Below are 26141 nucleotides of genomic sequence, written 5' to 3' on the forward strand. Positions count from 1 at the left end.
GGGACCACAAATATTTTTGTCGAATTCATTCAACCCTTTTCTTTACACCTCTAGATTTAGAGGTGACCTACCTATTGATACGGCTAATTGAAACACATGGTAGGCCTAACTGTTGTGTTTCAACAATTGAGAAAAGATAGCCTACATTGTCGTGACCCTAGTCCATTATTTGTTTTTGTTAACATTTTATAAATTAACATAGCCAAATGTTTCTCTATTGCCTGTATAAATATTAATATTACCGATGATAAAGTGCAATCAACATTTAACCCCAAGTAGTCTAACAGTAGCTGCTAGGCCTAAATTAATGGCCATATTAGCCTACAAGCTCCGTTGTAAGCTTCATTTTCGCACAATTAAATCCGTTTATTGTGTAAAATGATTTGCCGCTATATCATTTAATTCTACCCATCTTTCAGGTAGCAGTTCAAGTATGAACGTTGCTCTGTCTCCCCCTCCCTTGCCCTACTACCGTGTTTAAATAGTCCTTTGTTTACATGGAGTCTACTATGCGGAAGGAGGCTCTTGGTCGCTCCGTGATTCCAACCAGCTGTTTCCCGCCTTGAGAGACATCCGATCAGCTGCAGCTACACACTCTCATGCGGACTGCAGAAGGGGAGGGAGAGAAGTGCTACACACGGAAACCCCACCACCACCAGCTGAATGTAAAGTGGCAATATACAACCGCGAACAAATTACAGGCTGTAAATTATTATGCGAATACCAGTGGATTAGGCGCATCGCGTATTGTTTGTTTTTGCAAAGTGAAGAAAACAAGTTAATTTTGGGGGGAAATCAAAGGCTCGGATACGGGATGAAAAACATGGAGTATTTCATGGTGCCAGCTGAGAAGGTGTCTTTGCAACAATTTAGGAAATCGGAGAAAGAAGTCATCGGGGGTCTTTGCAGGTGTGTATTTTTCTTTAATTCTCAGCTGTTGGATCTTGTTCATTTTTTTTTTTTGACCGATGCGGTATGCAAAGAGTTGCATGAGTGTTGTAACGTTAATGTTCAATGCGATAAACAATAGAAGCACGTTATGAAAATAAGCTTGTGTTATAATGATTATGAGCAATACTATTGGTTTCTGAGAATGTTTAGTCGGCATTATTATGGGTTAAGAAATTGAGATATGTGATCTTAGCGCTTATAAATGCATAATAGCGTTGCATGTCCCTGGCAAACACTAACCACGTGGTAGTACGAATACGACGTTTATGTTGATGTGTAGCTAGTAAGTTACTCACTGATTTATGGCGGGTTTATTTATTTTTATGCTGTTACTCATATCTACGTTAACTATTGCATATCAGTTATTCGTTCCGCTTACGCGGCCAGCCATATCTTGTTATTCGCGATATTGAAATGTTTTCGTCTGGTATTTGCTTCGTGACGACCATGCTCTTGTGCTTTCAGACTACGCAGCCATGGTTGTGGCGTGCGATGAAATGTTGTTGTTAGTGCAGGCAGATTAAGCGGCCACTTGTGCGATTTCAGTGACTTAACTCGAATAAAATACAACTCGGATACACAGAGATGGTCTTTCAACTCATTTTGAAATTCAGTGTGGTTTATAATTTCCTCCGTTTAGCGCACATTCGATTTTAGGCAGCCCTTGTGGCTAGTTCTTGAGCTAGCTAGCCGTACTATTTCAACCACGCTGCCTTGAGCGCATTGGCGGAAACAAGATGTATTGTTCTCTGACCAGATGGGAAGCACTCGACCCGAATGTCTTCCCGTGTGGTGTGAAATACCAATCACCTCTTAGTGCCTGGAAAGCCCTTACTCGCCTCACTGTTTCGACGGAATAACATTCAGTACAATATTTCGGGACCGTATGTGCCCTTGAACTGAATTTCAGAATGGCGTTTATAATGGTTTGATGTCTGCTGCTTCGCGGATGGATCTCTTGTCCGTAGTGAAAAGGCAGTAAGACCTGAGTCATTCGGTTGAATGACGAAGGGAATTTTGGGACTTGTAGGACATCACTCACAGTGCTCTTTGACGGCGCTGTTGCGTAATGTAGGTCACCTTATGATCGTGGTAATACTACATTTATCCAAGAGTCTGACAGGATGCTGCTGTACTAGATTTTGACGATCAATGAGAGAATGTTATTTGATGTCAATAGAAATTGTTTAACTGTTTACAAATTATCCTAAAAGGCACAGAAGTTATTTCTCACAAATGTCATAGTATTTACAATTAATATACAAAAACTACACCAGTAGGCTTTCACTTCTCAGTACAGTGCTGTAATTAGACATCAACTTTTTTGAACAGTATCACCTGTGATGAGTTATTGTACAGATTTTTTTTTCTTAGCGAGTTTTAGAATTGTTGAAGAAATGTGGGGTACATGATGTGTACATTATGGGATGGCTTTAACTAATTTTCTTGTAAATTTTGCCCAAAATGTTTGGCAAATATTGTTTGTATTACCGGCATTGGAATTCATATAGTATAGAACATGTCTTATTATACAGTAGGCCTATAACACATTCCCTAATAATGAAAAAATATAAAGAGGGACATACAAGGAAATTATTCATCACTGGTGTATGATCACTTTCCTATCACTTTTATTGGACTTAATTCGCCAGTTGTAAAAGGCGAAAAGAGGCAAACACGGCAGGTTTCCCTGTTGATGTGCCAAATATTTGGGTGGCAAACGGTTTGGGAAACACAAACTTAACTGATTAATAGCCCAACCATCTCTGTGTAGGCTACTGCGTGTGTGCAGTGCGTGTGTGCAATGTCTTTTTTTTTATTTTTGATGTACTTCCAGAAGTTGCGCTGCCTATTCACAAATGTTACCTTTTCCATGGGTGTTTTCCGCCACCATCAATTTCCAAGTGTTTATTGTGACTGGGAAAACTGGCCTTTTCATACATATAAATGTGGATCTTCTATGTATCTGCCATTGGTTAGACCCAGAAGTTACTTGGTAAACATTCATGAAAGATCGAATAGTTGCAATGCTTACTCTGGCCACAATTCTAGATGCTCTAACCTTTTTTTAGGTTTCAGGTGGCCATGAGTTGGGGAAGTACTCCATAGAGAATTGGATGTAATGGGGCTGCTTTCTCAAATCTTCGAGTTTGCAGTTCAATACGGTTAATTAGAGGAGTTGTGTCTAGCTTGCAGTTTTGGGGTCAGCTGGGTTTGTAGTAAATGGGCGTAATAAGGAGAGCGTGGTGATTTGGTTTGCAGGGAGTGAGAAGCCATAGGCTAGCATGTATTTCTCCCAACCATTCATTCACAAAACCATCTGATTCAAATCAGCAGCAAGTCTTTAGTTAGGTGGATGAACTACATGACCTTGGGCTACGTGCAAAGGAAGAAACCAGGACCTTTTAAGTCGTTGAGATCGGGATGACCCAATGTTGGTCATAAAGATGTGGCCTGAATCCGAAATTGTTTGCTACTAGTAAAACAAATGTAGCTTGCTTGCAGCCCGTTTCGTGAATTATGCAATGTAAAAAAAATATATATTACAAAATGTAACTCACTCCATGTGTAATGGACTACGTGTCAGGCTGGGCCCTACATTTCCTCACCTGCCCTTGGTGTGCACCTTGGTGTGCATCTCACCAAGTAGATAGGGTTGTTCAGTGTCATTCCCCAGCAAGTTTGAAGGCTAAATAAGTGTTGTCATGTCTCGTCACGTCTGGCATTTTGTGGATGAATGAAAACATGTTTACCAAAGGCTGCATAAAACATGACAGAAGCCATGTTTTGCTACAACACTTGTTATGGAGTACCAGTGAATACCCCTAAACACTTGGTGAGTTGCACACACGTTTAGGGTGGTGTTAAGAACAGATAGGGTCAAGACAAAATCCAAATTAACCAAATAAATAGCAGAGACTGAAGCAAACATTAAAAAAACATTGCTGACTGACAACTCGGGCCAGGGGTGAATTTCTCAAAACCAAAGTTGCTTACTACATTTGCTACTTTGCTGTTTTCAATCCATTTTCCCATTGGCAACTACCGAAGTTGCTAATAGGCTAACAACTTCTCTTTTGAGAAACTCACCCCAGAAAAGGAGCTTGACGTTCAAAATAGTGCACTTGTCCCTTTAATATTCACTGATTGACTCTCGTCTCTCTCTCTCTTGTTGTCTCCGTATAGTTTGGCCAACATTCCGTTGACACCAGAGTCTGCACGTGATCAGGAGCGGCGTATCCGGCGGGAGATCGCCAACAGTAACGAGCGGCGCCGCATGCAGAGCATCAACGCCGGCTTCCAGTCCCTCAAGACACTCATCCCACACAGCGACGGGGAGAAACTCAGCAAGGTGAGAGGGGAGACCTGATGGCTAAAAACAATGACATCAACTCTCTGGGCCTCCGCCCACTACCAGCTCCGACAGAGTGCGGAGTAACTGCTCTGCCAACGTTCAATTCCACTGTTTTCAATACAACCCCGCTACACACCGGTGCCGATGTCCGCGGAGGTCTGCTGCCAATTACAGCCCAGTTCTGGGGTGCATTTCTCGAAACCAATGTTGCTTACTACATTAGCTACTTTGTTGTTTTCAATGCATTTTCCCATTGGCAACTACCGAAGTTGCTAACAGGCGAACAACTTCTCTTTTGAGAAACGCACCCCTGTTTTGTCTGAGCCACCCGTTGATTAACCATGCTCTGCTGTGATGGAGTTGGCCACTCCTTGTTATGGCACGTCACCAGCAGTGTGGGGGGTCACCAACATTGTCGGAAGCGCTAGTCCGCCGCCTTGCTGTCAGAACCGGTGTGCGGAGGCCATAAGAGTCGGGCAATGCTGTCAACTCTTTGGGTTATGCTTTTTTAATCTATTAAGGTGAAAGGGCAACCAAGGACCTACCTATACAATGATTACAAGGAGTTTTGGGCAGCAGTTTGATTTATGGTTCCTTTTTGAGTTTGTCTGCATGTGCACAGTGCTCTGAGCTGAGCTGATGTCTTATAGTTCCACAAAATACTAACTGAGGGAAAAAGAAATATTGTGAAATTAAATTAGGTTTTTATTTTAGCCACTATTGTCAAACCTTGCAATCATTTTTTTTATTATTATTATTTTTTTTTTAATCACATCTACAAAAACGAACTGAAAATAAATATTTTTATGGGTTTTGCCAGTAACTTGTATCTCCTAGTAATTAAGCACACCTGAGGAAGGTGTAAGCTTACCTGGATCGTTTTGTTTTTATTTTTGTGCGCTGCCAGTTCTTACCACCTTGTGGTGCTGTTCTGGAGTTTAAAGCGTTGCATCAGGGGAGTTATTTTAAGCGCTTTGCTCATAACTTGTTGCTGCCTGACCGAGAGCCATCATTGCCAGTGCAGTATGGTGACAAGCCTGTGTTGACAGCCTGATGCATTGTGCATCACACTCTGGTGGGGGTGATCTGTCATGCAAACAAAGGAACAACACCACACGTACTATATTCACTACGTTCATGTGTTAGAATCACACTGCACTTACGGCATTCGTGGCAAATGAAATGCTGATGAAAGCCATTTGGTAACTTTTTTTTTGTACCAAGTCATGATTTCCTTCTTAGTAGCAGTGTGACACTTATAAGATCTATCTGTCTGGCATTTGTCTGAGAAAATAATAACAATGTTATCTGCAGACGCAAGCCTGCCAAGAAACTGCATTGCAACATCATTGCAACATTTTGCAAAACACTCGTGAGTGGTTAACCATTGACTCCAATGCAATAAGTAGTTGTGAATCTGTGTTATCTGCCCCAGACACTGTGTGTGTGTGTGTGTGTGTGTGTGTGTGTGTGTGTCAGTCAAGTTGAAAGAAAGAAGGAAAATCCAGTAACTGCACCAGCACCCAATGAAGACACTTGCGTTAAGAAATGTTGTGTGTAATAAACTGAAAGCAGCAACCGGTTTTTCTTCTTTCGTTTATGATCACTTTAAATCCAGCGCCTGTTAAATGTTTGTGTGTGTGTATTCTTTTTGTCCCTTGTAGGCTGCCATTCTTCAGCAGACTGCGGACTACATCTGCACTCTGGAGCAGGAGAAGACCCAGCTCCTACAGCAGAACAACCAGCTCAAACGCTTCATCCAGGTACACACGATAGCAGAGATTCTTGAAGTATATAGAGATATGCCAATGTAATAGGTTGCTATGGGCACCTAACATGACCAGGTTCCGGTCTGCCTAAAGGGGCGTGTCATAATACTCCTAGCATTGAATAGAACAGTCCTTGCGTCTACCTAAGTCTGCCTAAAGGGGGATTTCCCCCCCGTCCCCCTTGCAATAATAGAACCCGGAAACAATGGGCCAATGGAACCTGTCTCTCTACTCTCTCTGACGTTAGTTTGTTTATTATTATTATTATTATTTTCATCCAAGTAAAGGATTCTTTGTATAATCTTCCTCCAAGTAAAGGGTTTTTTTTATTCAGGTAACACATACATACTTTTGTTTTTAGTTGTGAATTTTCATCCTGGGAACTGATTGCAGTTGTTTGTAGTTATTCATTTCAGATACATCTTTATTATTCTGTCCCAGTTACATAGCTTAGATCACATTGTAACAAAGCGTGTAATAATATGTAACATTTTGTACTTGCACTGTATCGCAGCAATATGGGTAGGTAGGCATAGTGTAAGTATGTAATATGATGTATTGATCTGTGCAGTTGCACTTAGAAAAACACCACGTCATTAGTGATTGAAGCTTTTTTGGGGGGCAGGGCTCGAAATTAACTTTTTTCCTTTGTGTCCCGCAATGGTCCCGGATTCCACTTTGTATTGTCCCGAATGCAACCAGAAGTGTCCCCATTTTTTTCGCGCCTAAATAAGTGGTAAATTATGTCCACGTTAAATTTCATGTGTGACTATGATTTTTTGCAGTGCAACTGTGAATTCAGGTTTTTAAGAAAAAACGAGGGTGTGTTAAAACATCTGTGCCTTGTATAGAAAAATGCCTTGAGTAACCGTGCACATTTCGTTTTTCAAGAATATATGAGCATGGTGATATGAGGAAATCTGCATTCAATGACATTATATTTGTCAAACTGATTGCTTTATGCACCAATATAGCCTACCCATCATGTAGGCTATTGTAGACTCTATTGCAGCCAGCCTGTTACTCTGTTGTAGCCTATTTAGCCTACAGAAAAACAGCTTTCATTTAGTCTACTACATATCAATAACAATTCAGTGTCTGTTTAGCTTTAGTTAAAGGGACACTGTGTGAGATTTTTAGTTGTTTATTTCCAGAATTCATGCTGCCCATTCACTAATGTTACCTTTTTCATTAATACTTACCACCACCATCAAATTCTAAGTATTCATTATGACTGGAAAAATTGCACTTTTCATACATGAAAAGGGGGATCTTCTCCATGGTCCGCCATTTTGAATTTCCAAAAATAGCCATTTTCAGCTGCAAAAATGACTCTACTTGGACCATACTAGGAAATATTTGTTTATTACTTAGTAAACTTTCATGTAAAGATCAAATTTGGCAATATGTGGCACAGTTTAATTGAGCAGCATAGTTGCAGTACCTTTTTTGACCATTTCCTGCACAGTGTCCCTTTAAAAAGTGGCAAAAGTCTAACCTAATCTGACTTTGGCCACTGGTTGTAATGGGCATGCTGGTGGAAGATAGCCAGGCCGTGCCCTCCTAGAGATGCAACCGCTTCAGCCAGTCTCGAAGAGATGTGAAAGTCGATGATAATCAGGCTAGGTGGAAGAAGATGCGGTAGGTTTTTGGGCCGCATTAGGAGTATGACAACGCATTGCAAGACGTTTCCTTTCCGCTTTAAATTCACATGACATTGACATCAAGACAATTTGATAACCTAAAAATAAATGCCCAAGAGAAAAAACTACGACCGCACACTTAGGCCTACCTCACTTTCGAGAAAGAGAGGGAGAGATGCTAGCATGGAGAGGGAGGGGAGGGGGAGAAAGAGAGGGATTGGAGAGAAACAATGCGCTGGCAATGCTGTACAATTGAAGCACGTTCTTCGTGCTTGTAATCAAAAGAAGTCAAGGTGGACTTTTCCCTGTTCAATTTGACCTTGGCTACTAGGCATTTCTGCTTTTACCAGCGCAGAAACAATAACACGGATACTTCAACATTAATTAAATAACTGCGTTTGTATGACAATGTTCAGAATATATAGCGCCTTCATTTCCAGCCACATTTGAATGAAACTGCTTGACGTTCTTGGCTAACAACTACCTCTGTTAGCTTGCTTGCCGTTTCCCTAACTATTACTGGAAAGTCATTTACAGGCAGTGTCTGATGTGTATGAATGAGGGTTAATCTACTTTAGAGCCAGCTCGCGTTGGTGTTTTGGGCGGATAAGCACGCGACAGGTGGCAACAAACTACTGCGCATTGTTTGGGGCTGTTGCTTTGCTTACCTGAAATATTAGCATAACCAAACTCCATTCCTCTCACAGCTTAACCATCTCTACTAGAATATATCCTTATTGGCTTGCAAAATCAACAATCCAGAGTCCGTTTTCTCTGAGAGCATTTCTAGTTCAGGGTGAAATGGCATAACCAACGGGACAACCTCTCAGCAGCAGTCCGAAGAACAACGCGCTTGCAGTCGCAGCTGCGAAATCTTAATCAACATTCTAGAGCACAATGCGGAGGGTTATCGGAAAGTTTTCTGTTGCTATTTTCGCTGATGGTTGGTGTTGAGTTAATGTCCCTGTGTAATGGCTTTGCAAATATAATAGCCTACTTTTAGAATCTTTTCATTTATATTTTTGGACGGTCCCGGCATTGTCCCAGAAATGATAACTTTGTGTCCCCACAACATTTTTTATGGTCCCCGGGACGTCGGGACACCGTTAATTTCGAGCGCTGTGGGGGGGTAACAAACTATCTGAACAAGAGCATAGAAATATTGACCATGATGAACTGACAGTCCAAGAGCACATGCCAACTAGGAGCGTCAAGAGAATAGGTAACCTTTGCTTTCATGCAGGGTGAAATGAATGTTGTTTTTTACAAAGCGTTAAAATGCAGCAAAACTAGGAGCCTTATACCAACTCTCTCTCAGCTAACATGTTTAGTTCAAACTGTTGAAGTGCCAAGGTTTTTGACTGCATTGTGCTCATGGCTGGCAATTTCTTGTAAAGAGATAGGATGACGCTACAATCGGAAAGCGTAAATAATAAGGGTTCTGTATTGATGTGTTGGGAGGGAAAAAAATAGGTGGTTGTTGTTTTCGTGCGACTGCAATACCCGTTTTCTCCTATTTCACCACGGCTGCCTCTCTGTGAAGTCTCTGTCATTGTTCCCTCCCCCCAAAAAATCAACATTATTTAGTACATTTTAGTTTTGGAGGTGCAATATTTGGGGGGAAACTATTTTAGGTTGTTGTTCTGCAAAGGCTATAGGTTATGCACTGTATTACTTTGCATGTTTAACGCCTGAAAATGTGTTTCTTGGGTCAATGTTTGTTATTGTTGCCTGAGAATCATTGAACAACATTTACAGGTCAGTCATGCTTATCTTTAGAGATACGCAAAACGTACACAACTTTGAACGAGTGTTCAATTATTCCGAAAATGCTTATTTTCTCCTCAAATATGCTGAAATAAAATCATTTTCAGACGAAACGTGTAAGATTTCCAACTGACTGTGGTGAAATTGTATATCTTATTTACATCCAAACCTTTTTTTCCCTCCCTTTCTCTCACTTGGTCTGTCTCTGCCTCGCTGCGCTGTCTGTCTACACCCCTCCTCTCCTCTCCTCTCCTTCCATCCCTCTCTCTCTTCTACACCCCTCCTCTCTTGCTCCTTCCATCCCTCTCTATCTCTATCTCTACACCCCTCCTCTCTTGCTCCTCTCCTTCCATCCCTCTCTCTATCTCTACACCCCTCCTCTCTTTTTCTCCTTCCATCCCTCTCTCCATCTCTACACCCCTCCTCTCCTGCTCCTTCCATCCCTCTCTCCATCTCTACACCCCTCCTCTCTTGCTCCTTCCATCCCTCTCTCTATCTCTACACCCCTCCTCTCCTCTCTTTTTCTCCTTCCATCCCTCTCTCTCTATCTCTGCAGGAGTTCACAGGCTCCTCTCCGAAGCGGAGGCGTACGGAAGAGAAGGACGAGGGCATCGGCTCGCCGGACATCCTGGAGGAGGAGCGTCTGGAGGACCTGAGGAGGGAGCTGCTGGAGCTGAGGACCCAGCTGGAGAAGGAGCGCTCTGGACGCGCCCAGCTGGAGGAACAGGTGAGGCAGAGGCGAGAGAGGGAGAGAGAGAGACACGCGCACACACCCGTCCATACACACACGCACCTGGGACTGAGGAACTGGTGAGGGAGAGGAGAGACACACCCACACACCTCTATACACACACACACACACACACTCACACACACCTGGGGATGGGGCTCCCAGCTGGAGGAGATGCACTCAGGACACCTGCAGCTAGAAGAATAGGAGAGACACACATAGAGTGCATTCCAATATGCACACTCCCGTCCTACACTTGTGCTTGTGGCCTCGCCCCGCCCCCTCGCCCCGCCTCCGTGGAGAAAACCGTAAAGTTTCCCAGCTGTCAGCCTAGCCAAAACAATTTTTGGGGGACTATTCTTCATTCACCATCCAGTTTGCAAATGATAAAAATGACTTTACCATTGAGCTTTTTCAAGATATTGAAATATAATGCTGTTGTCGGTGATGTCATCATGACATATTACTTCCTGGTACGAGGCCACAAGCACAAGTGGAGGACGCAAGGTCGCATATTGGAATGCACCCATACACACATACAGTGCCGCCAGTTACTATTGGCACCCTTGAAGTTTAAGTACATTATGGGACATATCTCCAGACAACAAATAATAAGGTCAACCATGATTTTTCTATAGATAGCTTGTGGTTGATACTAATATAAAAATAATCAACAGCATTAAATACTAAACTATGAGAGGGAAAAAATTGAAGACGGTAAAGCTCCCTGGATCACTGGTATTGGCACCCTTTACTGGATACCATTGTGGAAGCCTAATTTGACTCAATTATGGTAAATCGCAAATGGGAATCACCTTTGACTACTTGCTTTTGCCCATATAACATGAATTAGGCAAGGAATTATGATATTTGTGTTTAAATAACCACCTGTTACAGCTTGTGTGTCTTTCACCAATGTGAAGACAGAGGAGCTGCCTGAGGACACCCCAAATACTATTATTTGCAAAAACAAGACCTCCAAATAGTAAAAGGTCATCTCAAAAGACCTTGGTATAACATTTTCAACACTGTGTTGTGTTATTCAGAAATCTGCTAAACATGGAGCAGTAAAGAACATCATTGGATGTGGGGGGTAGGGGGAGACATTATGACAAAAGTATTTGGAAGTCGGTGCAAATAATGAAAAAACACAGGGGCTAACATCTACAGACCTGACTGTCAACTTTGAACTGTTTTGGGTAGTTTTTTCAATAAGCACCCTGTGTTAAACACTACACAAAGTAGTGCCTTTTGGTTGGAGACCAAGGCATACCACATTGCTTAATAAAAGTCATAACAGGGAACACCTGACGGCTGTATGAGAAAACACAGGCATAGCACAGCCCTTTTAAGAATGTTTTAAGGTCAGATGAAGCAATAGCACAGTTTTTCAGTGACTTACACAAACAGCATGTTTGCATACTCTGCAAGAAAGTCTTTAAGGAAAAGGACACCCTACCAACAATCAAGCATGGTGTCCGATCCATAATATTATGTCACCCCATTGTTGCATCAGGTATTGGAGGTTTTGACCGTATCACAGGTATAATGACAGGCATCATGACATGACAGGTATCATCATTTAGGGGTCTTACACACCAAGGCGGTAAAGCGTCGCGGAACGGCCGCGTTTTTTACCGGCGTCGGTGAAAATACATTGAAACCTATCTGTCCTTACACACCAACCGGCGGTAATCGGGCGTCAGCGGCGCGGGAGCCGGCTCCGCGCCGCGCTGCATTTGGAAAATAGAACTCCAGCGTATTTTTCACGCCGGCAACCGGCGGTGTCTCATTCAAATGAATGGCAAAGTAGCACGCTAGCTTTAGCTGTGGTGAGGGTTTTGAACAGGACTGGCCGCGCACGCCGACGCTGTCAGTGTGCAAGGCAGAGAAAAGCACGCCGGCCAAAACTAAGCAGAAAGACCGCGTCCGTCCTGCGACCGTTCCGTTCCGCCTTGGTATGTTTTGGCCCTTACAGGAAAATTTGTAACCATGGCAAGAACACTTGGTTTGAGTTGAACATCATGTGCACTCCAGCAAGACAAAAACCCAAAGAACACATCCAAATGCACAGTAGATTGGTTGTAAAATGAAAGAACACAGTCATTGATGAAAACCAAAAGCTTCGGAGGCTGCCATTGCTGTCTAATAGTGTGCAATTAACCCTTGAAGGAGGGGTGCCAATATTCCTGGACATGCCCTTTTTCATGTTTTTGCTTGAAATTACAAAATGCATTTGGAAATGAATACTAGGCAATTCTAAATATCTTAAAATGTTCAATTAAAGATCCTGATGGTAAAAGTTGTGTATATTTCCATTTATTTCTGGATATATTGCACACTTTGTAAATAAAATTAAAGGGTGCCAATACTAACTGGCGGCGCTGTACACCTGGACACCTAGGCCCGGCCCAGCTGTCGGAGCAGCTAGGTGATGCATATTAGGGGTGTAAATCACAGCCTTCATGACGATACGATACGGCAGGGATGTCAAACTCAGGCCCGGGGGCCAAATTTGGCCCGCGAAGCCATTTTATTTGGCCCGCGAGATCATTTCATATAGGCATTACAGTTGGCCCACTAATATATAGCGTAACAATACTTGAATATGAAATTCAATGTGTCACAGGAATATGAGCCCAGGGCCCAGAACTGAAAAAGCCTACAAATAGGTATATTGGATCTATAATGGGGCTCTGTTTGTGGAATTTGAATATGAATGTTAAGTGTGTGTATGCACTTTTTTTGTAATTAAACACTGAATTTGGCCCTCGACTTCGCTACAGATTTCGATTTTGGCCCTCGGTCAATTTGAGTTTGACACCCCTGCGATACGGTATCGATTTCTTAAATCAGGGATTCGATTTTTTTTTCGATACTTAAGAATTCCCCACGATACGATGCGATTCGGTTCGATTCGATTTTTTTCCGATTACTTTTCCACTACTATTGTGTTATGGAGCTAGGGCATTGCACAGGGGCCAGCGATTCGATTCTTAAGAATGCCCCACGATGCGATTCGATTAAATCGCCAGCCGATACTTCCGATACATCGATTTTATTTACATCCCTAATGCATATGGAACTGAAGATCCGTATACCGGCAGACTGATGGATGAAGGATAATCAGGGGGAAAAACCTTCTTGCTTTTAGTGCTCCAGCCAAGACACAGGGCTGATAATATTCAGGCTCCATGCCTGATTTCAGGCTTCACAAGAGTTTGCAAAAATAAAAACATTGATAATAATTAGCCATTAGGTTATTCTTATCTCAGGTTCAGGGTTTTCTTCTACTAATAGGCTTGAATAATGGTCATACACAGGCTATTAAATGTTTGAATAATGTGTCAAAATAGGCCTACGTTACGTCACTTGTCGTCGTTAGAGCAGGGGGAAAAAGTTCAGGCTCAGGATTTTTTTTTTTCACTATCACCCCTGAAGACATAAATATGACAAAACTGAGTAATAAGAGTAGAAAAAAATAGACCTGTTCAGTGTTTCCCACAGAAATTTTGGAAACTATGGGGGCAGCAGGGGGGGCGGGGGTGGATAGGGGGGGGGGGGGGGGGGGGGGGGGGGGGGGTGTGTAGGGGAGTTGTATTCACACAGCGTAAATGCAAAACGGCAAAACAATGAGTAGGCTACAGTATGACATTGCCGCATGGAGAAACTATAGGCCTGGGCCTACATTTCAGCCATTTATATTTTGAAAAATAAGGCTACCCATTTTACCCATGACATGTATAATAGTTGTACATTGTCATTGTCAAAAAATGCAGTACAGTGAATCATTTCTGTTTACAACACAGTTTCATTCGTCCCTCATGCAGGGGTCTATATAATGAAAACAATAATAAAACAAAATAGGAGCAGAGATAAGAATTTAAGATCACTGTGTGTAACGCATAGACAAAAAGGGTCTAAGAGGGTAGGCTATGCCTTTTCCCCTACACACATAGGCGTAAACATTCTACATGAGGGGTGCTGGTCACAGGGCCAGTTTTTCAAAATTCCTTCCATTAAAAGGGCTGAACAACATATTACACATTTATGTCTATATTCACATTCATTACACATTAATTTCTATATGCAGCCCGATGTCTCCTCTGCTGTGTCAATGAAGGCCTGTCACCTAACTCATTACAACTGTAAAACAAAGCCTGGGGAGTGTTAGTAAACTCAGCCCAACTGTCCCTTCTCTGATTTTTTTTTATATTGCTCCCAAACCCAAGTTAACTATAACAACTTGACTAGGCTTTTGATCCCTCTGTCTTTTCAAACACTTGTAGTTTTCTCTATAGGATGTATTTACTCCAGGAGGAAAATGCGAAGGAAATCGTAATTCAAATCGTTTTGAAAAAAAAACGGAAATCGTAAAAAAAAAAAAAAGGTAAAAAAAAAAAAAAAATTTTTTTTTTTTTTTTTTTTTACATTTTCGTAAACTATGGCGGCCAAATTTAAACTATGGCGGGCCGCCATAGTTTCCTCAATGTATGGGAAACACTGCCTGTTGAAAGGCTTTACAGGAAGCTGATATGCCACTACGACTGCGGTGAGAAAGGAGTCAGTCCAGGCGACTCAGCTTGTCTCAGAACTCGCCTCGCACGACGTTATTGATCGCCCTAAATGCGGTCGGGACTGTATGAAATCTGTGCATGCGAACCCAAACAAATTGAGTGGATGCGGAGCGGGGGTAGGGTGGGTGATATAAACTGTCCCAAGACTGGCATGTAGCAGGCAGATGCTGATGCTGATGATGATGGCGGAGACAGAGTATAGAGGAGAGGAGGCAGGGTAGGATGCAGCCTCGGGAACTTGGTTTCTGCTGAGGAATGGTAACTCAAGCAGGCACCTTGGCAGAGACCAACTAGGCGTGTGGATGTCATTGTTTCAAGGTCACCTGCTACTCACATCCAGGGGTGGTGGCGGGGGGTAAACTTGGACAAGCACTTGGAAAGGATTCGATACCCCCCTCAGGTTTCTCTGACTCCCAAAATTCAGCTTGGTGCCGCTTTCTAACTAGACGTTTAGAATGGATAAGAGGATACATCAAAAGATCTGATGCCTCTAGTTTCTGATGGTTATTAACATCACAAAAGATTCAGGTTTCAAAACCAGACACTTGGAAATATCCAGCACTCCTAGAGCTGAAATGCCGCGCTTTCACTGAGTTGACAAGCCTGGCTATTGGGACTACAAAGGCCTTCGTGCGTAGGCCAAATTGCCTTGTACACAGAGTTCTCGGAGGGTGGCTGAACCTACGTACAATCAATCAGTGCTAGTTAAATATGAGGTACTCCCTAGGCAAAATTAAACACATCACCTAAAGTTTATACTTACAATATATTAGGGTTCGACCGATACAGGTTTTTTAATGGCCGATGCGATCCGATGCGTTTTTTTTTTTTTCTTTCTTTTTTTTTTTTTTTTCTTTTTTTTTTTCCTTCCCCCATCACCCTTGGCCGATACCCGATTTCCGATACCTGATATTTGGGGCCGATAAGGGTTTTTAAAAAATGACAAATATTCCAGGACTTAAGTAAAAAATAAATATTCCTTTAACATTATCAAATAGAGGTAGAACTAGTAACATTTAAACACCCACTCTAACAATCAAGTAATGTCTAACAATCAAGTAATAAAAAAATAAAGTGTCTTTGTGCTTTTAAAAAAACCTGAATGACATAAAGTAATAAATATTGCGTATCGGCCAAAACCACACGCGCATCGGCCGATACCGATACACTTAAAAAATGCAAATATCGGCCTGATACCGCTATATATATCGGTCTATCCTTCCAGTATATGGTGAATTCAGGTAAATTGGGCCACTTGGTGCATGTATGGTGCATGTATACATTGTGTATACAGTGATGATGTAAGTATGTATCATAAGTATATCAGCATGCATGCATTGACTAATAACTATTGCATATAACAAGCCTCCAATGCCTTCCAGTTAATACTACTGGTGTTACAGAGCTATCTGAATGTGGACACACTCTCTGGCCTTATCAGATATACGAGATGTGTTAACAACTGTTGTAACAACACTGCCGAGTGGCTGTGTGGACTTAAGCCTCTGATTGTTGTTTGCCATCAAATATTCTGTGATGAGGCACAGGGTAATAGTAGAATGACTCGGCAGCACAGTCAATATTTACCTCAATCTGTTGCATAAACTATCACACGCGACCAGGCTGCCTAGTGTTTGCTGCGAGTCATACTCACTGCATGGGTTGGTGCAGATTGACACACACACATACACACACGCGTACATTTATTTAATTAATACATCCTGTTGCAGCCAAAATTAGTTCTCGTAGGTTAGACTTAGTTTAGATAAGCATATGGCAACAATTCAGCAGTTTTTAACCGGATCACGCCGCACTCTCGATTAAAAGGTGCCAAACATAAACAAAAACTGTGTAAAATTGAAAGAAAAATGTCTGCCCACTTAAATCCCCTTTGTGTTCTTTTAATAATAAGCCAAGCTTTCGGTCTACTGACCTTCCTCAGAGCTCAGTTACAAATGAAGTTACAATCCAGCAGTTACCTTTTTAGATATGTCCTAGCATCTCTGTAAGAGGGTATGTCCGTTCATCCGACACATCTGTGTCCGCCTGTCGGACTTGTTGAATTGAAATTGACATCACGCATCCCTCTTGGATGAACCCAAAGTATTCAGTAGTAGTAACATTGGTAGTAGTAGTAGTGTGTAACTGGATCAATGGGAATATCTGCAGCAGTTGTATTAAGAAGTCGAAGTACCCTTACAGATATAATTACAACCCTATGGGGTATGATATTACAAAGTTGAAACCATCTAATATCATACCACTAGTTTTGTAATTACACCTGTAAGAGTACTTGTCCTTCTACTTTATGCTACTCTGATGTACAGATACAAGTCAGTAGTAGTCCCTTTAGTAACCTGGCTTTCTTCTATCCTCTCTCTTCCCACCTGCGCTCCCTGGACAATATTCAGACAAAAGTTAGTTGTAGCAAATTCCCTGGACACCTAGTTGTACCTGTTGAAGGTGGCATCATTCAGTAGTTACAGTATATCAGTGTGTAATGATACCCTGAACTTTCTTCCCTGTTTGTAGCTGCTCCCTGAACCCGGAGAAGTTAAAGTAGTAGTAGTAGAATTGGTCAGTAATAATAACTTCTTTCTTTCTTTCTTTCTTTCTTTCTCTTCTTTCTCTCTCTTTCTTTCTTTCTCTTCTCTCTTTCTTTTCTCTCTTTCTTTCTTTCTCTTCTCTCTTTCTTTCTTTCTCTTCTCTCTTTCTTTTCTCTCTTTCTTTCTTTCTTTCTTTCTTTCTCTTCTTTCTCTTCTTTCTCTCTTTCTCTTCTCTCTTTCTCTTCTCTCTTTCTTTCTTTCTCTCTCTCTCTCTCTCTCTCTCTCTCTCTCTCTCTCTCTCTCCCCCTCTCTCTCTCTCTCTCTCTGTTCTTTCTTTCTTTTCTCTCTCTCTCTCTCTCTCTCTCTCTCTCTCTCCCTCCCTCCACAGTTGCGTTCCCTGGACACCCAGCTCTACCCGGAGAAGCTGAAGGCAGTGGCCCAGCAGGTGCAGGATCAGCACTCCCTGCTGCAGCACACGCAGACCCTGCTACGCCTCCAGCAGCTCCAACAACAGCAGCAGCAGCAGCAGTCAGATAGAGAGCGGGAGAGGGAGAGGGAGAGGGACGCGAGCCCCCGCAGCCCACAGGTGAGACCACACCGCCCGCCACCATGATATCAGAGAGAGTAGAGAGAGAGTAGCCTGATAAACCAGACTAAATGTGGATGTCTAATTTAGTCTGGCCTCGATGCATAATACATCCGAAGATTGTTGATGAGAACAACCTTCCCTCAAAACCATGCCCGCTTTGATTCAAAACACATCTTTGCGTTGTAATTGGTTTGCCAGATTCATGGCATTCTGGCTTCATTGAATCATTATGCGAGGCCAGACCCACCCGTAGACAAAACATTTTGCCGTCCAGCGGGTGGCGCTGGTTCACCAGGCTAGAGAGAGAGAGGTTCCATTGGCCCATTGTTTCCTGGTTCCATTATGGCCCCCCTTTAGGCAGACCTGACCTAGGCAGACCTAAGGACTGTTCTATTCATTGTAGGAGCATTATGACACGGCCCTTTAGGCAGACCAGAACCTGGTCATGTTAGGTGCCCATAGAAACCTATTATGTTGGCATATCTCTATATACTTAAAGAATCTCTGATGATATTGCCTGTCGTTTTTTTTTATACGTGTGTCATTGAACTGTGAACAAAACGTTGATAACTGGATGAATGTGCATTGTGTATTATAAGGTGTGTCTGCGTCTGTGTTGTCTTCCAGGTGATGCCTCCTCCCACCCCCCCTGCCCCGACCCACCACGCCACGGTCATAGTGCCCGCCCCCACACACTTCGCCACGGCCACCGCAGCCGCCGCCGCCGCCGCCAGCCCCAGCAGCACCATCATGTCCACGTCGCGGCAAAACCTCGACACTATCGTTCAGGTGGGTGTTGAAAGTAGTAGTAGGCCCAGCCATGACTTAAGGCGGATTCATACTTAGCGTAACTGGCGCTAACCTCATTCATACCTCCCTCGCGACGATGGCGTGCGCTCAGAATGACGTCACGCGCCCCTCCGCAAGCTGCCGCGCGCGAGGTCGTGCACCCCACATTTTTTGTAACTTGGCGTGCGCCACCAGCGACCATGCAGGTAGGCAGACAAAGCAGGAGTTGCGAAGAGAGGCTACAGCTACTGTAGGCTACTACAGAATGGACCCTGCATCATTTTGAGGATAGTAAAATGTCCTAGAGAATTATTTTATCTTCTCCCCTAAATGTTGTTCAGTGAAACAATTGTTTACTTTGTTCAGAAGCACGTTGTGTTTGGCGATCTATTTATAAATTCTGCAGCCAGAACAATGCTCTCACATGGTCTTGGAATGATCTGGCAATGTAGGCTACAACAAAAATCTATGTTTCATTGTGGTAAGTCATAAGTCAGACGTTCAGTAGCCCTACAGCAGCCGTGTTTGGCTTTCTATTTTTATACATCTGTATAACTCAGGGTGCAAGTTTCTCTCATGAACAGCAGAGGGCACACTTCCGAAAATGCAAGCAAAAGCCTGTAAATGGCGCTTTTGACTATGAATGGTCTGCCACATTTGAATGGTTCTCGCGCCAAATGTGCCAAAGTGCGCACGTTAAATTCAGTGCCAGCCATTTTCAAATTGAGACCGGGGGTTGCCAGGCTTTTTTCAACATTTGAGTGTTTTTTTCAAGAGCCATAAAAAATTGAGGTCTTTGTCCATGTGAACAACAAACATACCAGATCAACGTGTTAGGCCCAATCCCCATAAAAAAAAACGCAAATTACTTGATATCAATTCTTTGGCACTGTGCCATGCATTCTGAAAAGACTTCTTTTGAAGTCCATGGCAGTCAAAGAGCTACGTATGCAGAGCCCTCTAGTCGGCTGGGCACTGAACTGCTACATGGTGACCCAGGTTCGATTCCCGACTCCGGTCATTCCCCGATAGGGATGCAAATTATCGATTAATTAATTAATCATTAGTTGATAGCCTTATCGATCGACTTACGATTAAGTGATAAGCAGCGTTTCCCCCCCGAAATCTCAATGTTTCTGGAAAAAAAACTTAAATCTAAACAATTTAATTAAAAATTGAGATGAAATACCACATTTAAATTGATTCTACTTCAATTCTTTAATCCAAAGGTGATTTAAATATTCCCACTATTTTCACCCCTCTTCACACACAGTCTTCACATGCCCATTTGACCTGGGTCTCTTGTCAGTTGAATTGTCGATTAATAACGATTAATGTTTTTTTTAATCGATTAAGGCATGGAACGATTAAAGTCGATAAATCGATTAATCGTTTGCATCCCCATTCCCCGATCCTTCCCGGTCTCTCCCTCTCCCACTCATTTCCTGTCCCACTCTTCACTGTCCTGTCTAAATAAAGTTGAAAAAAAACATTTGTTAGAAGTAGATTTCCCCATCATAATGACGATTCTCATACTGTATGTTCACAAACGATATCATAATTTAAGATTTTTGTTGCAAAATGACGTAAGCGCCATTTTTATACTTTTTTCATTTTGTTATTGGAAAAAAGACTACTCAGACGTCCCACCATCTACTCTGTGTGAATTCTTGCCATTGAAATAGAGCTTGAAAGTGACGTCACTTCCCCCGATTTCATGGGACCTCAACAGCGTTTTTAGCCGAAAATCGTAGCATGTAATCCAATGGCAGTATTAAAATGATATTTCGATCCCCTTCGAGTTGCGCCACGAGCTGCATATATGTTGTTTCTGATATTTTTATTTAATTTTTCGTACGAACCCCCAAACTTTTTAGAAAGCTGTGTTTCTTCACATTTTTCATGCAGACGGCCTCGGAACAAAACATTGATACTTCTGCATGAATAATCTTTATCTAGCCTCTTAAACAGCATATTTGTAGCCCAGCGCATATAATGACTGAGATCAGCAGATATTTACTCGCTACCACGTTGTTAGATGGTCAGCTTAGGTCCCGTGAAATGCGGAACTAAGGGGCGGGACTTTCAAGCTCTATTTTTTTGAACCAATATAAAAGGCATTTTGCAATGCAATGCCCAATACAACAATGCCAATTTCCCAAAATGTTTCAAAATGGATATACATGTACGTCACTTTTGTAACAAAGCTCTTTCATTTTGTGTCATAAATAAATCTCCTTTTTCACTGTAATGACAATGTATCTCCGCATCCTCTCCAGGCTATACAGCATATCGAGGGCACCCAGCGGGCCGGCAGTGGCGTGGAGGAGGAGCAGAGGCGGGCCGTCATTGTCACCCCGCGCCGCGTCTCCCTGGAGACCACCACGGGCGACTCGGACACGGCCTCCGACAGCGAGGGCGAGGGCACCTGCCCCATGACCTAAACCGCGTCGCTACCCCGCGTTACTGTAAACCAAGCCTGTAACTCACTACAGACATCGAAAAAAAAAACAAGAAACAGTGAATGTATAACACTCACGGCAGCACTTACATACAAACACACACACACACACACACACACACACACACACACACACACACACACACACACGTACTGTACATGCGCAAACACACACTTAAGTGTATTTTTTTACACTTAAGATTCAATCATGGTCATCTTGTGTTCAGTGGAAGAACATTTGATTGTACCACATAAAACACATAGGTATACATACACTCACACAGTAAAAGCTACCCCCTCCCCCTTCATTTGTTTTGTTATGAATGATGTTTGATGCAGCTGGACTCTGTAAGAGATGTGATGATGTCTCCTTTTTCCCCCCTTCCTACTTCCCTGTCTTTTTTTATACTTCTTACATCCGTGTTTATTTTTGTTTATCATTGCGTTTCAGTTTCTTTTTTTTAAACTTTTATAGTTACACTCATCTCAGCGGCCCAGAACAAACCTATGGCAGAATTGAATTGAGGTTGGAGCGAGAAATGTGGACGAAATCTAAGCGAGGTGACCAAAGAATAGCCATGTTCGCTCCTAGGGAGGGCCTACTTTTCTACCCACTATATGTACCACACAGTGTACACGCATAAAACATGCCAGATGTACACTTGCAGTGTGGTGTATATCGCAGATTAACAGCCAATACTGTTTATCCAACATGCCTATTGTGTACAGCCACTGTGCTGATCAACATTGAATGTGTACATCTAACATGGTGTGCGTTCAACACAGCGGTTGTACACATTCAACGTTGTGTACATCCAACAAACACGTGGTACACATTCATGATGTGTACACTCATGCTGTTCTTACACAGCTACTGTTAACCCACCATGTTGTTTACACATCTAACATGGTGTGCATTCAACAAACTAGTTCTACCTTTTGTACTCGTATACGACATGAGTTTGTACACATCCATTACATTCAATAAACTGGTTGTACACATCTACCATGGTGTACACTCAGCATACCAGTTTGTAAGCATCCAACACTGTCCATCAAACATACTGGTTTTCAATGTATTCAACTGGATTCGGTGTGTAAGATTTTTACACTGACAACAATTTGCATCCAAGATTGTGTTGGTCCACATCCCTCACATACACATCCAATACTATGTAAATTCAGCACGCGTGCACACGTCCAGCAATTGTGCACATCCTTGTGGGATGTACCCATTCAGCCCTGGTGTTCATCCCGCATCTTTGATTGGACACATCCAACAACAGGTCCCACGTTCATCTTATACGCACCTGACACTGACTACATTCAGTATGCTGCTTAAACACGTCCAACAATGGTGTACATCCAACATCCTTGTGGTTGTACCGACTTTATTCTGGTTGGACATATTGGGCCTCCACAAAAGGCCATGATGTCACATTCTGTCACTTACTGTTTGTCATGTCCCCAGTACTATAGCTAGTGCCATTTTTTTTTCTCTGACTCTTTCACTGTTTTATTCTCTTGTTTACCGAACTCCCTTTCTTAGCAACCTTACCCAACTATCCTTCTGAATAAGTGTTTCTGCACTAAAACCTTACAAGCATGCGATCCTTCTCTTCTCTCTCGCTCTTGGTCTGTATGCATGTGCATTACTGCGTTGTTTTTTGTCTGTTTTTTTTTTTTGTGTGTGTCGAACTTATTTGTTTATATTGTTGTTTGTTTTTCCTTTCCCCCCTTTGTGGAGGAAGGCGGAGATGAGAGTCGTGCTTTCGACAGAGCCGTGGTGGTCGGTCGGTCGTCGTTTTTTATGATTGTTATTATCTATGCAGTCTACACCGTAACGCGTACACTAATAGACACTATTCCGATGCAATTATGACAGCACACAGCAACAACAACTAACAGAGATTACAAACTAGCCTGCCACCGATGAGGCCCAGCCTTGATATGAATCACGAATATTCCAAACGGTGGTTTAGCTGCTAACCCAGGTAAGTTAGCAGAGTGACGTGTAAGCCTCCTAATAGAAGAGATTGCAGGTTTATCCTTCAGGGCTCTTCTATTAAGAGCGTTACGTTTTTCTGAACGTTAACATACCGAGGTCAGAGACTAACCTTGCTTTCTGGACCATGCTCCGTTACTGTTGTTCACCCCGGAACTCAAACCCAACATCTAGGGGGTTTACTGTACTTAAAGCATCCCACTCATACCCCGGCATCACTATTTGTGGGCGGTTGGGTGGAGTTGTTGCCCCCCTTCCTAAAGACCGGCTCTTGTTATGGCTTGCATAACAGACCTTACACACACACACACACAAGTTGAAAGCACTAGATCGGTAATTGGATAATATTGCTTTGAGTTGGTTTGCGAAACTGGCTGAAAATAGGTGGGGAAGTGTGGCACCAGCCCTTACGACTGAAACCGAAGTAATCACGTGGCCTGTGCTGAACTTGTAGAGATAAAATGTTAGAGAAGACTGAAACAAAGTTTGAGAAGACTGACAGACATACTAGCCTGAGGTCACGTGTTTCATAGAATTTGAGAAGTGAAATTGAGGTCAGACACGGTTGGGACATCTTGAAGGAAGGTTAAACAAAAAAGGCTGTTCAGCCCGTTGGTGTGCAGTCTTGTATAAGTTGCAGTGACGCGGGTTAGATCTGTGTTTTTATTTTTCCAGGAACGTCCCCAAAGCTCACTAGGCTAGCTAATCCAAGATGACTAGAGCACATTTTGAGCAGCACTGTAAGATGGTCCGGTAACGCTTTCTTTTACAGTGCAGTTACCACACGTAATTACTGTGTGCTTTCTGGGTAACAACAGGGTAACTGAGAGAAATTGCATGGTATCTAACGGGTACAAAAAAGGGTAATTACAAAGTAAATAACATGTAATTGCCAACAAAATGAAATGACTGTCCATTTGCTGAGTAACATCAGGGTAACAGAGAGAAGTTAGATGGTATCTAACAGGTAACTTCTCCCTGTTACCCAGACGATACACGGTAGTTTTATAGAAATTCTTGAGGCATTTGTATTACATGGTATTACTTTGTCATTACCCCCTTTTTACCCATTAGATACCATGTAACTTCTGTCTGTTACCCTGTGGTTACACAGTAAGTACACAGTAATTACTGTACCGTAAAGGAAAGTGTCACCAATGGTCCTAATCTCCACACTGGGCTTGGTCTTGGGACCGCCTCTTCCCCTCCAGTAGAGGACACGCCAGCTGTTTGTTCAGCCTAGAGCCACAATCCATTTTGTAGTGGTAATTCAACATTTGGAATGGCAGCAAGTATAATCATTAGAAAAAGTGCTAAATTTAACTGGAGTGTTCAAGGAGTGTTAATTAATTCAACACTTATAAGAGTTGAATTAAACACTCTTCTGCTCTCTATAGAAAAGGGTTAAGTTTGAGTGTTAAGTGTTCAATGTGTGTTAATTCAACACTTAATAACATGAACCCTCTTCTATAGAATTGTGTGTCCTTCACTTTGAGTGTAATAATAACATCGCAAAATGCACTGTGGCTTTTCGTGATGGGGAGGTGACAGAGCAAGAGAAGATGGTGGGGGTCTGAGATTAATTGAGATTTTTGTTTTGTTCGTAAAGATTATATTTCTCTGACGCATAGTTTTGTTGGCACTTGGATGAAGTTCTCTACCGCTTCGTACAGTACAGTTTATATGGTCTGTCATGGTCCATAGCATGTGAAAATAGATGACTGCTAATGATTTTTAGGTGATACAATTTTATATGTCAAGCCACAGTGACTCTGCTGCATTTTTTTATTTTTTTATTTTTTTTTATTAGTTTTCAAGGGCAAGGGGCCTGACAGGCGTTCTGTTAAAAGCTAAACACGTCTGTAAACTAGTGTTTCCTGTCCGTCTCCCCTGTTTGTTTCCTCTGCATTCTGTACTTTTTGTTTGCTTGTTTTGTTTTTGTTTTTTGTTACTGTCAGATGGTTTTTGAACTTTGTCTTGGATGGTGTTGCTTCTGTAGTTTTTTTCCGTGTTACCGCTGGAAAACTTTTCATCTCCCATATTACCACCTGTACAGACAAACAAATGAAAAAAGAACTGTATGTGTAATAAAAAAAAATACTAGAAAGAAAGACAAAAAGAAAGTAACAAAAAAATGTACAGAACCTGAAGTAAAAAAGGAGGGAAAAAATTATAAGGGTACAAGTTAACAGGCTAACATGAAGCACTTAACAGTCACACCCATCTACGTACACACACACACACGCTCAAACACACTTTTGAACTCCAGAAAAGATACAGCCATTCCGTGATTTTGTGTCTATGTCTCATGGTCCTCATCATTAGCTTTTTGTTCTTTAGTTTTTCCCGCTTTTTCTCTTCTTTTTTTGAATTCATGCTTCTGTTTTCTTCATCTTCTCTTATTACATCTGCGCATTATAAGCTATCGTGTTTTTTGTTTTGTTTTCTGTTCCCTTCACATTTGTTTGTAGAAGTGCTCTGTGTTTTAAAAAAAATAAGCGGTTATATTTTTTTGCTCATTAAGAGGGGTTTTGAGAGGCCAGTGCCTTTTTTTCTTTTCCAAATGATGAAAGAAAAATAATAAATTTTGTACTTTTTTTACAGCTTTGTGTGACGTGGTTTTTATGATCTTGACAACCTGATTGATATTTTTTGAAGGCGAGATGGATACAAGTGAAGAGCGTTAGGTTTTAATGACTTATTTTTGGGAATAAAGAATTTATATCGTGTTTCTTAAAGGGACACTGTGCAGTAAATGGTCAAAAAAGGTACTGCAACTATGCTGCTCATTGAAACTGGGCTGCCTATTGCCACATTTGATATTTACATGAAAGTTTACTAAGTAATAAACAAATGTTTTCTAGTATGGTCCAAGTACAGTCATTTTTGCAGCTAAAAATGACTATTTTTGGAAATTCAAAATGGCGGACCATGGAGAAGATCCCCCTTTTTATGTATG

At 42.1% G+C, this 26141-nt stretch overlaps 1 protein-coding gene across 1 annotated transcript; it reads left to right on the plus strand.

The window, feature by feature from the left end:
- The first annotated feature begins 482 nt into the window (after window positions 1–482).
- Window positions 483–25785, plus strand: LOC134448614 (transcription factor AP-4-like). Its single transcript, XM_063198289.1, has 7 exons — window positions 483–909; window positions 4138–4303; window positions 5971–6069; window positions 10042–10212; window positions 17727–17924; window positions 18555–18716; window positions 20996–25785. The coding sequence occupies exons 1-7, from the start codon at window positions 815–817 to the stop codon at window positions 21158–21160; spliced, it is 1056 nt and encodes a 351-aa protein (XP_063054359.1). The 5' UTR covers window positions 483–814; the 3' UTR covers window positions 21161–25785.
- Window positions 25786–26141: the final 356 nt, after the last annotated feature.

This window comes from Engraulis encrasicolus, chromosome 1, assembly GCF_034702125.1.
Source record: "Engraulis encrasicolus isolate BLACKSEA-1 chromosome 1, IST_EnEncr_1.0, whole genome shotgun sequence".
In the NCBI taxonomy this organism is placed as follows: Eukaryota; Metazoa; Chordata; class Actinopteri; order Clupeiformes; family Engraulidae; genus Engraulis; species Engraulis encrasicolus.

What these genes read in the sequence shown, in the direction of transcription:
- LOC134448614 (XM_063198289.1), top strand. Translation starts at nt 815, where the DNA reads ATGAAAAACATGGAGTATTTCATGGTGCCAGCTGAGAAGGTGTCTTTG. An exon ending in GTCATCGGGGGTCTTTGCAG is followed by an intron (nt 910 to 4,137) that starts GTGTGTATTTTT and finishes GTCTCCGTATAG; the next exon opens with TTTGGCCAACATTCCGTTGA. An exon ending in ACCTCGACACTATCGTTCAG is followed by an intron (nt 18,717 to 20,995) that starts GTGGGTGTTGAA and finishes CATCCTCTCCAG; the next exon opens with GCTATACAGCATATCGAGGG.